The sequence below is a fragment of the Myxocyprinus asiaticus genome, chromosome 44 (genome assembly GCF_019703515.2).
Source record: "Myxocyprinus asiaticus isolate MX2 ecotype Aquarium Trade chromosome 44, UBuf_Myxa_2, whole genome shotgun sequence".
Classification (NCBI taxonomy): domain Eukaryota; kingdom Metazoa; phylum Chordata; class Actinopteri; order Cypriniformes; family Catostomidae; genus Myxocyprinus; species Myxocyprinus asiaticus.
In genome coordinates, this window is record NC_059387.1 from 31,656,341 (window position 1) to 31,673,323 (window position 16,983).

A 16,983-nucleotide genomic window follows, 5' to 3' on the forward strand; every position below is an offset into this window, starting at 1 on the left:
ACCACTCCTGGAGTTCGCTAGTTTGAATCCCAGGGCGTGCTGAGTGACTCCAAGCAGGTCTCCTAAACAACCAAATTGGCCCGGTTGCTAGGGAGGGTAGAGTCACATGGGGTAACCTCCTCGTGGTCGCTATAATGTGGTTTGTTCTCGGTGGGGCGCGTGGTGAGTTGAGCGTGGTTGCCACAGTGGATGGCGTGAAGCCTCCACACACTCTATGTCTCCGTGGCAACATGCTCAACAAGCCACGTGATAAGATGCGTGGGTAGACGGTCTCAGACGTGGATGCAACTGGGATTCGTCCTCCGCCACCTGGACTGAGGCGAATCACTACGCAACCACGAGGACTTAGAGCGCATTGGGAATTGGGCATTCCAAATTAAAAAAAAATAAAAAAATAAAAAATAAAAAAAAATCATATGCTGAGATTTAATTATATAAATATTCAGTTTGCATGTGCTGCACGCTTCACAGTGAATTAGTGCTCTGCACTGCCATCTCATATAACACAGTGCGCAAGTGTAATTCTGTGGAGTTTGGTTATGAGTGGCCTGCTTCACACATTCACTAAAGTGCGCAGCTCATGCAGACTAAGATTGCAGTCATTCGTGGTTTAATAATCACACTAGGACATGTCAAGATTTTAATTTGATTAACTGTGCATTTTCCCCTGAGATATGTCAAATTTGTGTTTGAGCATTTGGAAGCAGTCTGGTGTCAGTCAGACAGAGTACGGATAACTGATTGAGTCGGTGCTTGGTACTACTGGTGCTGCAGAAACTGTGGTATCGTGGCATCTTTTTTATTTTAGTACCAACTTGCTACCGAAGTACCGGCACTTTTAACATCGCTACTTGCAAGCACTGGTACTTCCTTCAGAAAATGCTAATCCAGTTTGCTTTCAGTTGGTCCACATCAGAGCGAATTGCAAGTTTCTAACAGTTTATTGACAATCATTCATTTGTCCAAGAAAAACTACTAAAAAGCATTTTGTCTCCAAGAAACATTACATTCAACACAAGTTGGGCCAGATCAAGATAAAGATACAAGATGTTTTGTGTTAAATGTTTCGACTCAAGAGCGTTGATGTCCAAAAGCAAATAAAAGGGGAATGAGCTTTCAATTTAGATTAAAATAACACAGACTGCAAAGAACTACTAACTGAATATGAAAAGACTTGTAACTGTGACGGGCTGATAGGAGATGACCTTTGATGAACTACGACAGTCATCCTGACCTACTGTTACCCTGTTATTGCTCTGCTGAAGAACACAAGGGTTAAATCAGTGCGCCGTTGTGAACACAGTGGCTTGTTTAGACCTGTGTGTCTATGAAACCCGAGAGCAAGAGGGATGACGGGGCAGTAGCACTTTGTGGTATGGCCAGGTTGACATAAACAACCCCCTTCTTTGACACCCGTCTCGCCTGTTTCAGGCACTTCCTCCAGAAGAGCAAGACAGAGACTCGTATCATTGGTCAGCTTCAGTCACTAGCCACTTTCAGGAATTTGTTATTGTGAGCGTTCGCAGGAATTTGCAGCAACTTGGGGGCGCTTCCAGGAAATGCAATCCACTGAGCTAGTCCAAACACACACACACACACACACACACACACACACACACACACACACACACACACACACGCACAAGCCTACTCGATGAAGGTACCCTACTCCCCCTTTGTTTCCTTCACACACACACAAAACTTCTGTACCACCTGATTAGCTGAGGCAGAGTGGGCGGGATTCCTTCCGGGTGGAATTGACCAATGGGAGCGGAGCTTTTGATAAACAGGGCTGTAACCCAAAACTTTAAGCACATTGTGTTTCACTTCTTCTAGAAAACATCGAACCCCTCCTGTCATCGCACAGAGAACTCCTTTAGCTTGTTTATACAGCTCTGAGTTTTTACTGGAACAACATATCTTCTTAGACTCAATGTAAAAACCTAATTATTATCTGGAAATTGGCCACAAAAATCTAAGAAAATAACAAAAAATAAAATAAATAATAATCAAGATGATGTAATTGCAAACTAACAAACCAAAATCAACAAAAGTGATTTGTAATGAGATGAATTGGTCTTGTTCAGGCACACATATGAATACACAGAGATGTTGTCAACATCTGAATGTCAGAAAAGATAAACAAGAAAAAAATTGATTTGAAGGATATCCATAAAATCTAGTTTAAGCATGTCCATAGTGAGTTAATGATTCTAGCTAACAGATCAAATATGGGGAACAATACGCCCTTTTTACTGGAATCTAGAATGTACTGGCAAAGTATGAAAATATTAATATATAACAGTTATTTCACCGCTATAGGCAATTTAGTATGCGAAGAAGTTTGGTAAAGCCTGAACTTGATGAAGGAAGATGATAAAAATAACAAAGACATTTTTCTAGATATTTTACTTAATGAAGCTTAAAGCGAGAACTCTTATTTGGAAGACAAATTTGATGAAACAAATTAACAAACAAGCATGATTTTGTTCCAAATTTGCAAAATGGCACTAGATTTTATATTGTCTGAAGAAAATGTGAGTGGTGCTTGCCTGTGCAAACTTGCCGCCATAATAAAAGGGTATTGTGATTGGTTGCCAAGGCATTGCTATGCTGTTGCTAGGGTGTTCTTGGTGGTTGCTTACTGGCTCAAGTCAAAAAAGCCCACCCTATGATATCTCTATGATATTCTGGTCTCTAAATTTGTCCCGTTTCCTTGTTTTAGTGTAAGTTTATGGGATTTTTCCCCCGCCTGTTTTATCGTCTAGGCATTGAAATCTGATTGCTTTAGGGTAAGGTATACTTTGTTTTTCTGCAAGCCATTCTGTCTCACGCACGGTCGAGCACTTTAGCCTTTCAAAGTATACTCTTAACAACGCGCCCAGGCGCATGCGCCACCGAAGCGCCTGTATAAAAGTAAAAGCACACCTCTCTTTAACAAGTCATGGTTTCAGGCATCTTTGATGTCATAGCACAAACGGTACAGGACAAGTTAAACTCCAAAGTTTACTACTTAGGGTTAGGGATTTTGAAATCTCCCTTACGCTAGTTTTGAGCTTTGCCTTAGCAAGATCCGCTAATAAAATGATTTTTAAGGTAAAATGCAGATGAAATATTCGGAACTGTGAGGATGCAGAGAAAGTTGAACGGAACACAGTCAGCTGGCACAATCGGACTCATACTGGGCAAACAAAACATGCTGCTCTGCAGAGAAGGACTGTTTATTGTTCATCTCTTGAACACACAAACCCACACAAAGTTAATGTTCTTTCACTCAGTCTGATAACTCTGGCCAAGAAAAAATTTCTAACAATCAAATCAAGTGGAAGCAATTATGGCATGGTGTAATGAACTGAGCACAATACTGAGCAGAAAACAGCATGCAGGCACACCAGCTAAATGTACATGACAATATAAATATACATGAAAGGCACAGCTGCTCCAATCTGGCCTCATAGAAATGTGTTACTATAACTAAATTTTGTAAAAAGATTTGTATGTGGCTCGTTGTACGTATCACTGCAGTTTCCTGATGAAATGAACACTAGGGGCGCAACAATGACTTTTATTTCCTTTCAAACAGATCATGAGTAAATCAGCAGAATATCAGTTCATAAACACGTACTTTTCGGCCTGTTCCTCAAACAATGCTATCCTATGACATCAACATTTTTTACTAAAGTGCATGACTTGTAATTGATACATTTTAACGTTTGCATTACATAACCAACTACATTTACAAGCTTGTTTTAGCATGATCAAATTGTGCGGTAGCTCAACTGATGGAGCATTGCACTTGCGATGAGAAGGACCGTAGTACGAGTCCTGAAGAGGACGCGAGTCGACACGTGAGCCCAAAGTTTCACAGAAACACCCTAAAATGACACTGCTGCTTTAGCAATTAATTCTCTCAAGTTACATTTGCTTTTTATGACACTATCGGTTAGGTTTAGGTTTAAGTTTTAGGGTCGGGAGGAAAGTTTTGTAGATTTAAATCTTGATAGAACTTTAACCTTAAAAACTGTTTGGGAGAAATTTGAACTCACATTTTGAGCAACATTTCACCTAGGAACTGCCACGATACAGGTCACGAAACACGTAATATCATTTTCCCAAAATATCACCACACTCATGTTTTTTCATGAGATCAGGCTCAAATTAAGCCTTGTTGTCAGAGAAATCTCACAACATTTAGTAAGAAATGGTGTAATGCTGTGTTTAAAACTGACATTACCGACTTCTATCCACTCACTGAATCAGACATCACGAGGCCTGCCAACTCAAATGGAGTAAGTGACACAAGAAGAATCTGGGTTACAAATCCCAGCTAGGCATGTGCTGGGGTCAGCAAAAATTTGGAGTGTGTGTGTTTATGTGCTGGCTCTGTCTTTGCCATTACCCTCACTCACACCAGGTTGAGTCCAGTCTTCGTTCCTGCCCACCGCATTATAACCTCGTCAACACACACTCCATGCGGTGGCGTCTCAGTTTCCTGCACTCCAATGTTTACAGCGCTGCAGCGTCTGGCGGGTATCCGGTTACCGACAGTCAAGTGACTTTCTCTTTTTCCATCTCCTTCATCAACATGGCACCACTTGCACTTTTGAAAACAAAACAATGTGTCTCGGAGCAGGGGAGAGATCGAGGGAGAGTGAGGGAGGAGAAAGGGGTAGAATAACCTGTAGAGATTATTTCAACTCCTTCCTTCCTGTTGGATTTATCTAGAACACTGATGCTTTTTAATAAAGCAAAAAGCTTGTTAGCCTATTATAAGGCACAAAAATCACAAATATAATTACTCATATATAGGGGTAGGGATTTAAACAAACCCCTTACCCTAAGAATTACACTTTTGCATGTATCTTGTTCCATACTGTTTGCACTACGGACATGAATGATATCTTAAATCATGCAGCAAGTTGAGGAAATGTGTGCTATAGTCGGGTTCCGGAAGTAAAAACCTCATTCATTTTCTCCATAGACTAACTGATTTTTAGCAATAACTTATAAACCTTTAAAGACAGACCTATCGTGAGCTCTGAGGTTGTTAATCGATGGTATATGTAATTTCTGGTGAAGAAATACACTACCGATGTTGCTGAACAGAAAGATGCACAAAACACTCTCAAACTACTTACACATTGGTATCTATCTGAATATTTTGCAATCAAATTAAAATACATTGTTTCTATAGTTTTGATCACTAACTTCAAAGGGAAAGTTCATTCAAAAATGAAAATTCTCTCATCATTTACTCAACCTTATGCCATTCCTGATGTGTAGGACTTCCTTTCATCTCCTGAACACAAATAAAGATTTATAGAAGAATATCTCATCTCTCTAGGTCCATACAATGCAAGTGAATGGGTACCAACATTTTAAAGTTCCAAAAAGCACATAAAGGCAGCATAAAAGTAATCCATAAGACTCCAGTGGTTAAATCCATGTCTTCAGAAGCTATATAATAGGTGTGGGTGAGAAACAGATCAATATTTAATTTATAGTTCTTTTTAACTCTAAATTTTCCTCCCTGCCCAGTAGGTGGCGAAATGCACGAAAAATGTGCATCGCCAAAAACAAAAGAAGAAGAATGTGAAAGTGGACATTTATAGTAAAAAAGGACTTAAATATTGATCCATTTCACACCCACACCTATTATATCGCTTCTGAAGATATGGATTAAAACACTGGAGTCTTATGGATTACTTTTATGCTGCCTTTATGTCCTTTTGGAGCTTCAAAATGTTGGTCACCATTCACTTTTATTGTGAGGACCAACAGAGCTGAGATCTTCAAAAAAATCTTCATTTGTGTTCTGCTGAAGAAAGAAAGTCATACATGTCTGGGATGGCATGGGGGTGAGTAAATGATGAGAGAAGTTTCATTTTTGGGTGAACTATCCCTTTTAAATCAATAGTTTTATATATGTCCATCATTTTTATTTCAATTACATCATTCACAATGGTTAATGGGATTGTAGTTCATTAAAGACATTAAGCACACAGTCTTGTACATCTTTTTGTCCGATTTTTAAATACTTTTTTGCTTCAAATGAAAGTTTGTAATGTTGTGATTCACCTCTGGTGAAGGTGGGTTTGGTTCATGTCTTAGAACTCTTTTATGAAGGATTTGAAATAAAATAAAAATAAAAACAATGGGAAAAACACTTCCGCAACCAAGCTGGCAGAAAAAGTGGACGAGCACTTTTGCGCTCTATTACTTTTCTAAGCTATCAGATTTATCAGATTTTGTCTTGGCATATGAAAAAACAGGGGTTTGGGGCAAATCCCATAGACTTAAATTAAGTTTTCCCACATTTTTTGATCAATGAATTTCCATGACTTTCCCAGACATTTCATAAGGATCAGGGTTTTTAAAAATAACTTTATAGAGATTGCACTAACAAAGAGCAATTTCTCAGAAATCAATTTTTTTTTAGAGTGAAGCATAACTAGAAAAACACTATTTTCATTAGAAACTTAAGGTTAAGCTTTTCCAGGCCTGGGAATCACAGTTTTAAAAGTCACTGATATTACTAAGAAATATCTAGAGGCCAGAATATTATAGAGACTTGGAGGTGGAATCTTTTGACTTGCATCCACCTAGCAACACCCTAGCAACCACCCAGAATACCCAAGCAATCGCATAGCACTGCAAAAAATTATTTTCAAGACAAGTGTGGAGTCTGGGGTGTGGCCAAGACAAAAATACTTTTTTTGCAGTGAAGTGCTAAAAAAAAAAAAAAAAAAAAAACTCCCAACACCTTATCAAACCCTAGCATCATAATAGCAAATTTTGCATGAACAAGCACCACTTACATGTTGCTGAGAAAATGTGAAAATCAAGTTTGGTTATGCTGTCAATTCATGGCCAGATTTCTAAAATTACTTTCCCTTGTATGTCACATGTCTCTCTCTCTATTTCTCTCCTTTAGATCCTTTTTTCCTTAGAAGCGTGTAGCAATGGATCACTGACATCACTGGGCTAAATTATAGATATTTGTAGAGTTTTACCATATGGCCTCAAGAACTGTGTGAGAGAGAGAGATAGATAGACATGAATAAACAGAAGCAAACTGGAGCAAAGTTGCTCTCTCTGTCTCTCTCCCCATTTATCACTCTTATGAGGAGATTGACCTCTCGAAGCTGTAGCAGTGGAGTTTACAACAGACAATGGCCTAATTATACCATCACCGAAACCCTAGGTACATGTCAACGCAAACCGCAAACACGAAATCTGATGACGGATCATGTTCAGGAGAGATCTCGTAAAACTAGTATACAAGTACTCAGACGACCACAGAATGTCTTAAATTAATGGTTTGCAAAGTGCATCTATTGATATTTATATTAGACCCTTGCACAAAAGCTGTATTTAATCATGTCCCCAAGCACATTCCCAATCAATTCAGGCAAACTGAATAAGACATGTTTTGAGAAGTAAACTGGTTGCTGGTTTGTTAAACTGGTTTGGCTGGTTATGCTGGCAGAGACTCTCTGATTAACTGCACGTCATATTTACTTACAGCAGATCTCAGGGTCAACAAGACTAAACAAAACCACTGTGCTGGTAATGGCTCAATTTTTTGTTCAAAACTAGCTATTTTGTGATTATGCTTTTAACATTAACAAACAAGAAAGAAAGAAAGAAGGGCCTGGGTAGCTCAGTGGTAAAGATAAAGTTCGCTAGTTCGAATCCCAGGGCGTGCTGAGTGACTCCAGCCAGGTCTTCTAAGCAACCAAATTGGCCCGGTTGCTAGGGAGGGTAGAGTCACATGGGGTAACCTCCTCGTGGTCACTATAATGTGATTCGTTCTCGGTGGGGCGCACGGTGGATGCTGCGGTGGATAGCGTGAAGCCTCCACACGCGCTATGTCTCCGTGGCAACGCGCTCAACAAACTAAGTGATAAGATGCGCGGGTTGATGGTCGGCAGCTGGGATTCGTCCTCCACCACCCGGATTGAGGCGAATCACTATGCGACCACGAGGACTTAAAAGCACATTGGGAATTGAGCATTCCAAATTAGGAGAAATTAGGAGAAAAAGGGGAGAATGCTGTTCATAAGCCATTAAGTCATATGGGTTTGGAACAATAAGAAAGTTCATTTTCATTTTTGGGTGAACAATCCAATGATTTGTTTGCTTTTTCAACTAGAACTGTACACGAAATTTACCCAAAGTGACCTGAAAATGAACTCATTCTTCATTTTAGGTTGTGACGTTAATCAAACCAGCAAGAAAACATAAAACAACATAAAAACAACAAATGAAACACCACATTTTGGTACCTGCCAATGTGGGCCGGTGGTGCTGATTCTGGTGGAGGTCTTCCCAGCATTCTGTGCTGGAGAGAAGCTCTGTTAAGGGAGTGCATGATGGGTATACAGTAGACCCTCTGGACCAACACCTCAACGGGACCGCTCTGAGATCCCGATGATCCGCACTCCTCCACTGTGTCCAGCAGAGAGTTTCTAATGCCTCTTCCATCCACCCTGGACAACTGAGGCAGGAAAAAATGGAAACATTTAGGCCACGTCCACATGTTTGAAAACTCAGTTTTCAGTTTCCTAACGTCTAAAGTATGCGGTAATGCAAAGCGTTTTTTTCTAAATGCTCCGTTTTGGTGGAGGAAAATGTCATTGTAGTGTGGTTAAGAGGTGTAATCGTAGTTAAATTAATGTGTTTTCATATGAAAACATTCAGTGTAGACAGCATCATTTATTCTAATGGGAGCGGTTCACTTTTGACGTGACCAGTGTCCTTTCAATTTAGTCAATATTTCCTCATGTCATATTTTAGTCACCTGAACTCTGACTAAACTGACATATCATTTAGATAGAAAATAACATATTTTAGTTGACAATAATGTTCAAAATGATAACAAAACATGCCAAACTGTAATAGACCAAACTTTAATCAAAGTTGAACATTTTGAAAAATGTACAGCATAAACATTTCATTCTCCTGACTTTCAGTAGCATGTAAATAATGAGTCATAAAAGAGTTCTCAGCTGATATTACGGTTCATTCATCTCACTGGAAATCTACAGGTGAAGTGTGCTATTTCTACACCGTTTGAGGCACCAAACGGAATTACAAAAAATAAAATTAGGTTTCCCCAAACACTTCCCCTATCTGCTATTGGTCTAATACTGTATATCTATAATACCAAAATTGTTGTTGGTATCAGTCCCAGTGAAATTTCACACTTATTGAATTTAAAATTGATAATATGCTATTATTATGTAAATATAAACATATTAAATAAAATGTAAGTAAATTAAAGTAAACACTGCTTCATGTTTTTTTTTTTTTTTTATTCAGGTAAATAGTCATAATAATAAAGAAGTAGCCTAAATGTTAAGTAAACTAAGAACATAGTAGGCTAATTATAACAAATAAATAAAGAGTAATCAGTGGCTTTCTTTTCAATATTGTTGTTTGATTAATATTAACAACATAATAGACAGTGGCAGATCTATGAGGCTGCATTGGTGCGTTTACACTGCAAAGTGTTTTGCACAGATCCAATATTTTGACATATGCAGTATCCGATTTGTTGCACGTGAAACATAGTCAACTGTTTATGTTGATCACTCGCAGGACGGGCATTGACCATGAAGCACATTTAAAGACCATTCGGGCGTGCAGTCACATTTCCACTTTCACCAGTAGCGTTCATGCCTCATGGTAAATGTGCTATGTCGATGTGTTGTTTCACGACTCAATGTGTATTACCACACATGATTTCACTCAAAGCTTCAGCTCCATACTGGAAAAATTTAACATTCATATGGACTCCAATTGAAACACTGAGCATGAATTTAGCTCAGATTCAGGAAACCTGTAGGTTTTTCCACACACTTGAGTCCGCCATCGGCACGGATGTTTTTTCCAGGTGCGCGGGTGCAACATCAGAAGTGTGCGGTCGTGCACGCACGCAGCTTAGAGGGAACATTGGATAGGAGGAAGTATTTTAAGCTTGAAAAAAATCATATACATCACTTTTTAAATTTCTTAAAAAAAAATAAATAAATAGGGGGCCTGGGTAGCTCAGCGAGTATTGACTTTGACTACCACCCCTGGAGTCACGAGTTCGAATCCAGGGTGTGCTGAGTTGACTCCAGCCAGGTCTCCTAAGCAACCAAATTGGCCCGGTTGCTAGGAAGGGTAGAGTCACATGGGGTAACCTCCTCGTGGTCACGATTAGTGGTTCTCGCTCTCAGCGGGGCACGTGGTAAGTTGTGCGTGGATCGCGGAGAGTAGCATGAGGCTCCACATGTTGTGAGTCTCCGCGGTGTCATGCACAACGAGCCACGTGATAAGATGCGCGGATTGACTGTCTCAGAAGAGGAGGCAACTGAGACTTGTCCTCTGCCACCCGGATTGAGGTGAGTAACCGCGCCACCACGAGGACCTACTAAGTAGTGGGAATTGGGCATTCCGAATTGGGGAGAAAAGGGGATAAAATTAAATAAAAATAAATAAATACATTTACAATGATGGAGTCTTGTCAAAAAATGTGAGCAACCATAGAAAGTTTGGCCACTTACACTAAAGAAAATATATATATATATATATATAAAAACATTCCTCATTAATCATTTGTACTAACAAGATGATCACACAGGAAATGGCAGCTGTCTCCATTTCAACAAAACGTCAGTATTTTTAAAGTAAATTTTTATGTGGGGCCAAAATTGAAATCTTGTGTAAACATTCCCTCTTCTGAGAATTTCTGTTTTCTTCCCATGATCACAGGATTCTTGGAGAGGGAACAGCTGACCAACCTGTTTACTGGGAATGGATGTCTCTCTTGACACTTTGCTCGTCTCTGACCACTGACACCTGGCTAACGGTGGAGGTCGGCATTTCTTCACAGTGTCCGCAGCTCTCTGAAAAGTCGTTGTTATCCGACTTTGTATCCATGCAGAATTTCTGACTGAAGTGGGTGTTGAGTATTATGGGATAGATTTCCCCCTCAACAACCAAATTCTGCCTGAAGGGGGATAGAGAACAGGTTATTGGTTGGCTTAAAGGCTGGCTTATTTCAAAATGGAATAATGAAACAGTAAGTATTATTCCACGATAAACGTTTCAAACAGTAGTATGCTACATTGTTATCACATGACCTCAACACATTGCATGTGAGTGGAATCCAGTTATTATTTTGGAAAGAAAACATTTATTTGCCAAATTGAATTCAATTTTGTGTTAAAATGTCTTAATGTTTGGAATGTGTGATCAAATAATGAGTCAAAAAAGACATGTTACAAATAGGTGTCACTGAGTGCAGATGTCACTGGTCATCAGGGTATTCACATACTATGCACAGTATGCATACTATATACTACAGAAAAGTTGGTATGTAGTATGTTAGTATGCTATTCCAAACATAGCCATCTTCTTTTTGGAAAAATAATTATGAAAACAACAAAACTTTTAGAATTGCCAAATGACAATCTTTCAGAATGAACAAAAAAACATCTTTTTTTTTTATGTGCTTCAAAAACATATTATACTGAACTACGCTGATTGACAGCGGTCTAACTGAGCACACTGTAAGCCAACCACCTCCACAATTCTCACACACATAAAAGAGGCTCAGAATATCCTCAAGTTCACAACGTGCCCTCAAGCCCTTCCCCTCTCTGGGTGGAAAACAACCACTGGTGATAAAGAATGACTTTAACTGATCAACAAGATGCTCTTTTCCACTCCTGTAAGAGCTACTCACGTTCTGATTTCACATGCACTCAGAAAACATCTTCATATCAAAGAGGCAAATTTGCTAAAGTTGACATTATTTCTTCTGATTTGGCATCTAAAAGGTCAACTGTGATGCATGCTGAGCTCTCAGGTGCACTTTGGTGTACTTCGGTATATTAATCCAATTAGCAAACAAAAACCAAGTGACATACATTGTTTGTAAAAAGATGTCAATTTAGTGGTTTACAATGATTCTTTTCTATAAAGGACAACTTTTTGAATAGTTCCTTCACAGCAAAATATTTGACAAAGGTCATGACAATGGCAGTCGACAATAACATGCCGAAGCAAACAATTAACTAACATTTGGTATTCTTTGGTATGAAACTTCACAGTGTTGTGATGTTACTGATGGGCTGCAAGTCTTTTCCGATGTATCAAGTAGTAAATTAAACTATTTATGTAGAGCACAACAGTCTGGTTCTAGAAGCCTCTGAAGTCTGAAAAAAAAAAAAAAACATTCATTTTCTCTATAGGTAAATTGATTTGTAAGGATAACTTATAAACCTTATAGCTTTATAATGATAACTTTAACCCTTGTGCGGTATTTTAAAAAAGTTACTCAGAGGTCCTTAGAGGACAAAAATGTCCGCGTCAAAACACTGCCATAATAATATTATATATTAATATTATTTTCTACTTTAATTGAGTTAATTTAATAAATCACTCCTGATCATAACTACCAAATATTCATTAATTTTCAGGATTTTAACCCTTTAAATGCCAGTTTGTTTACATAATGCCACTGTTGTTTTTTTACACACACACACACATACAAATTTCTCATAACACACATACAAAACACACTCTGACATCCATACCAACACACCCACACAATTTTAGCTGCATCATTTACTCAACTGGCCTCCAATGCTCTATAATCCAGCAAACAGAAAACAGCAAAAAAGCATGTATTTGCTCCATAGGCTAAACATGAGAAAAATTGCGCCATCTGGTAGAAAATATAAAAAAATTAAATTTTGAAGCCAGGGCTCCAGAATGAAAGCATAATATCATAGAATTCATGATTTTATGCTTTAATGGCACTGGGATCAAATATTGCAGATTTAATGGGTTTCAATGGGGACATTTTTGTCCTTAAGGTCCTGAGTGTAACTATTTTGTGTACACAGTGTATACTAGATGTATTACAGGAACTGAGGTTGATATCAAAATTACCCCAAAAAATGCACACCTTTGGCAAAATTTACGCCATTGGCATTAACACCATTATTAATAAATGATCGAAAAAACAAAAATGAAAAAGACAAAAATGTCCAGAAGGTCACACAAGGGTTAAACACTTTTAAAGACAGACCTACCATGAGCTCTGAGGTTGTAAATCGATACATGCTTAAGTTGAAGTTATGTGTTATTTCAATGTCATTAAAAAAAAAAAAAAAAAAAAAGTGTTTAATATTGGAATTTAAAGTAAAGAACTACACTGCCCATGATCCTGAGGGGGAAATCCACCAATCAGAGAATCATGACCAACAAACCACGGCAAACAAGCTCTGCAATGACTGCCCACTTCCAGGACGCACTGTAAATGATGCAATTGAGTCAGCCTCCCTACACTGTCAGACTACTATATATACACACACACACACACACACACACACACACACACACACACACACACACACACACACACACTCATACAGTTGATGTCAGAAGTTCACATACATTCAAACGTTTTTCATAATTCCTGACATTTAATCGTAGAAAACATTCCCTGCCTTAGGTCAGTTAGTATCACTACTTTATTTTAAGAATGTGAAATGTCAGAACAATAGCAGAGATAATTATCACATATTTTCACTTTCATCACATTCCCAGTGGGTCAGAAGTTCACATACACTTTGTTAGTATTTGGTAGCATTGCCTTTAAACTGTTTAACTTGGTCAAACATTTTGGGTAGCCTTCCACAAGCTTCTCACAATAAGTTGCTGGAATTTTGTCCCATTCCTCCAGACAGAATTGGTGTAACTGAGTCAGGATTGTAGGCCTCCTTGCTCGCACATGCTTTTTCAGTTCTGCCCACAAATTTTCCTATTGGATTGAGGTCAGGGTTTTGTGATGGCCACTCCAATACCTTGACTTTGTTGTCCTTAAGCCATTTTGCCACATCTTTGGGGGTATGCTTGGGGTCATTGTCCATTTGAAAGACCCATTTGCGACCGAGCTTAAACTTCCTGGCTGATGTCTTGAGATGTTGCTTCAATATATCCACATAAATTTCCTTCCTCATGATGCCATTTATTTTGTGAAGTGCACCAGTCCCTCCTGCTGCAAAGCACCCCCACAACATGATGCTGCCACCCTATGCTTCACGGTTGGGATGGTGTTCTTTGGCTTGCAAGCCTCACCCTTTTTCCTCCAAACATAACAATGGTTATTATGGCCAAACAGTTCAATTTTTGTTTCATCAGACCAGAGGACATTTCTCCAAAAAGTAAGATCTTTGTCCCCATGTGCACTTGCAAACTGTAGTCTGGCTTTTTTATGGCACTTTTGGAGCAGTGGCTTCTTCCTTGCTGAGCAGCCTTTCAGGTTATGTTGATATAGGACTCGTTTTACTGTGGATATAGATACTTGTCTAACTGTTTCCTCCAGCATCTTCACCAGGTCCTTTGCTGTTGTTCAGGGATTGATTTGCACTTCACATCAAACTACGTTCATCTCTAGAAGACTCCTTCCTGAGTGGTATGATGGCTGCGTGGTCTCATGGTGTTTATACTTGCATACTATTGTTTGTACAGATGAACGTGGTACCTGCAGGCATTTGGAAATTTCTCCCAAGGATGAACAAGACTTGTGGAGGCCCACAATTTTTTTTCTGAGGTCTTTTTTTTCTGAGGCTGATTTCTTTTTTGTTTGAAGTTAGGCCTTAAAATACATCCACAGGTACACACACACACACACACACACATACATACATATATATATATATATGTATATATATATATATATATATATATATATATATATATATATATATATATATACATATATATATATATATACATATATATATATATACATGTGTGTATATATATATATATATATATATATATATATATATATATATGCGGTTTTTTTTTTGTATGGGAAAGTTCCTTTATCAATAAGGCGATATGTTCTAAAATGCGGTAAACATACAAATCGAACACGCTGCCAGGGACACTATGAGAATTTATCAAAGATGTCCTCAGAAGTAGGTTACAGACAGCCCCGATGAGTCTTTGCATTGAATGTAGGGTAATTAGTTTAAGAAACAGATATGTTCTAAACATATGCACTGCTGAGAGCTCCACTGTTACAAGCCGAGGCTTGAAGAGCTCATGTCATGTGACGTAGCATGAACGTAAGTATTCAAATCATTCTGCCCAGAGAGAAAACTGAACAGGTGTCAGCAGAGAGGACTAATCTAAGTGAACTAAATGAACTTCAGCCAACAGCGAGCAGCTTGAGGGCAGCCAGCACAGGCAAGTTTACACAGGAGAGGTGGTTCTCTCCACCCTAGTGCAAACAAGAGGATTTTTTTTTTTCCCCAACATGTTGATAACCTAAGAAGGCAAGAAAATTCCAATCTTTGACAATCCTAGAGTGACAGGACTGAAAGAGACCTTTTGCAAAATAGAAAATCAGAATTACTGAAATATGATGGTCAAAAAAAAAAAATCTAGAAGTTTCAAGTGTGTACGATTACTTTTAAGTCGGGTGTGATTAATATTATTATACAATTTTATATATATATATATATATATATATATATATATGTGTGTGTGTTTGTGTGTGTGTGGGTGTGTATACTGCAAAATAATTTTCTTATTCTGTATGTTTGTCTTGTTATCCAGTAATAATATCTAAACATCCTTGATAATAATATAAACTTACTTGAGAAGCAAAATTTTGTAAGACTATAAGACTTGATTTTAGAGACAATGGGCCCTAATTTAAGAGTGCTAGTGCTAAGCACAGTGCTATGCTGTGAGAAATAGGACTCAGATGGAACAATGTGACCTTGATGCTTGCTTATCTGCTTTGTAAGTTTTCAGCACTGTCTTGATCAAAAAATGCACTTTGCAAGAATGTACTTCTGTAAGCGAGAGGAAACAACCCCATATATGGAGGACTGAGAAAGTTCAAGGTAAAGGGTATAACCAGCCTTGTGTGACAAGAACCATATAAACCCATGCTTGCTTTTAATAAATCGAAGAACTGCTTGTGACATTCTGTGTCCGTGTATTTCTTCCCAACTGGGTGGATTTATTTCTTGATCGAAGAGTGACTGTGGGGGAAACATAAAAGAGCATCAGAATCGCAGTTGTGTCACATATGCTTTAAGTCATAAGTGCAAAGTCAGTGGGCATGGCCATGAAGTTTTGGTATTTTCGTACAAGCCTGCGCTAAGTCTAGGCGCAAGTGGGTTTGGCCAAATTTCGCGTGCAAAGTGCTAATGGGCTGGGTCAAGTGCAATTTAATTCTTCTGTTATTGCAGCATCTGCATCCCATTATATAGTCCATTCTCTGTCACACACCAGCAATATAAACAAAGACAGCACATTCATAAGAAGCTGGTAGTGTAAATGTGCTGTATGCAATGAATTAGAAAAATATAAATATTTCTATGACAGTGACACGCTCCTTTTATAAGCATAGAAAATGTGATTCTTGTCAGGTTTTGGACATGCATTCCTTTAAATCAGGGGTGTCAATCATACGGCCCGTGGGCCAGAACCGGCCCTCAAGGAGTCATTTCCGGCCTGCAGGGTGATTTGCAGAAAAAATAAATAAGTAATGTTTGAAAACACATTGATTTAGCCTGTAACTTGGGTAAGCTGTATTCATACTATTATTTTATTAGCAACAGCAGAACAATTGTGCAGTAGCTATGTTATACCATGCTTGATCAAAGGAACTTCTTTTAATTACTCTCATTGACCTCCCTGCATGCGCAATTAGACCCCTGCAAATGATCCAGAATGCAGCAGCATGTCTGGTCTTTAATGAACCACTCCTTGTCTCTCTTCACTGGCTGCCGATTGATTCACATATCAAATTCAAGGTTCTGATGCTGGCATACAGAACAGTCACTGGGTCTGCTCCAGCATACCTAAAACCATTTATGCAGAGCTACGTTCCCACTAGAAGCCTGCGGTCAGCTAAGGAACGTCGCCTTGTTGTACCAACACAAAGAGGCACCAAAA

The 16,983-nt window shown here is 38.6% G+C and overlaps 1 protein-coding gene across 1 annotated transcript in view; it reads right to left on the minus strand.

Annotated features, from left to right (window-relative positions):
* Positions 1-16,983, minus strand: part of spidr (scaffold protein involved in DNA repair) — a 75,613-nt gene that overhangs the window by 27,375 nt on the left and 31,255 nt on the right. Inside the window, exons 9-10 of the mRNA XM_051687357.1 lie at positions 10,798-10,999; positions 8,289-8,500 (exon numbers count right to left, since the gene is read on the minus strand). Coding sequence (XP_051543317.1) covers positions 8,289-8,500; positions 10,798-10,999 — 414 coding nt within the window. The remainder of the gene's footprint in view (positions 1-8,288; positions 8,501-10,797; positions 11,000-16,983) is intronic.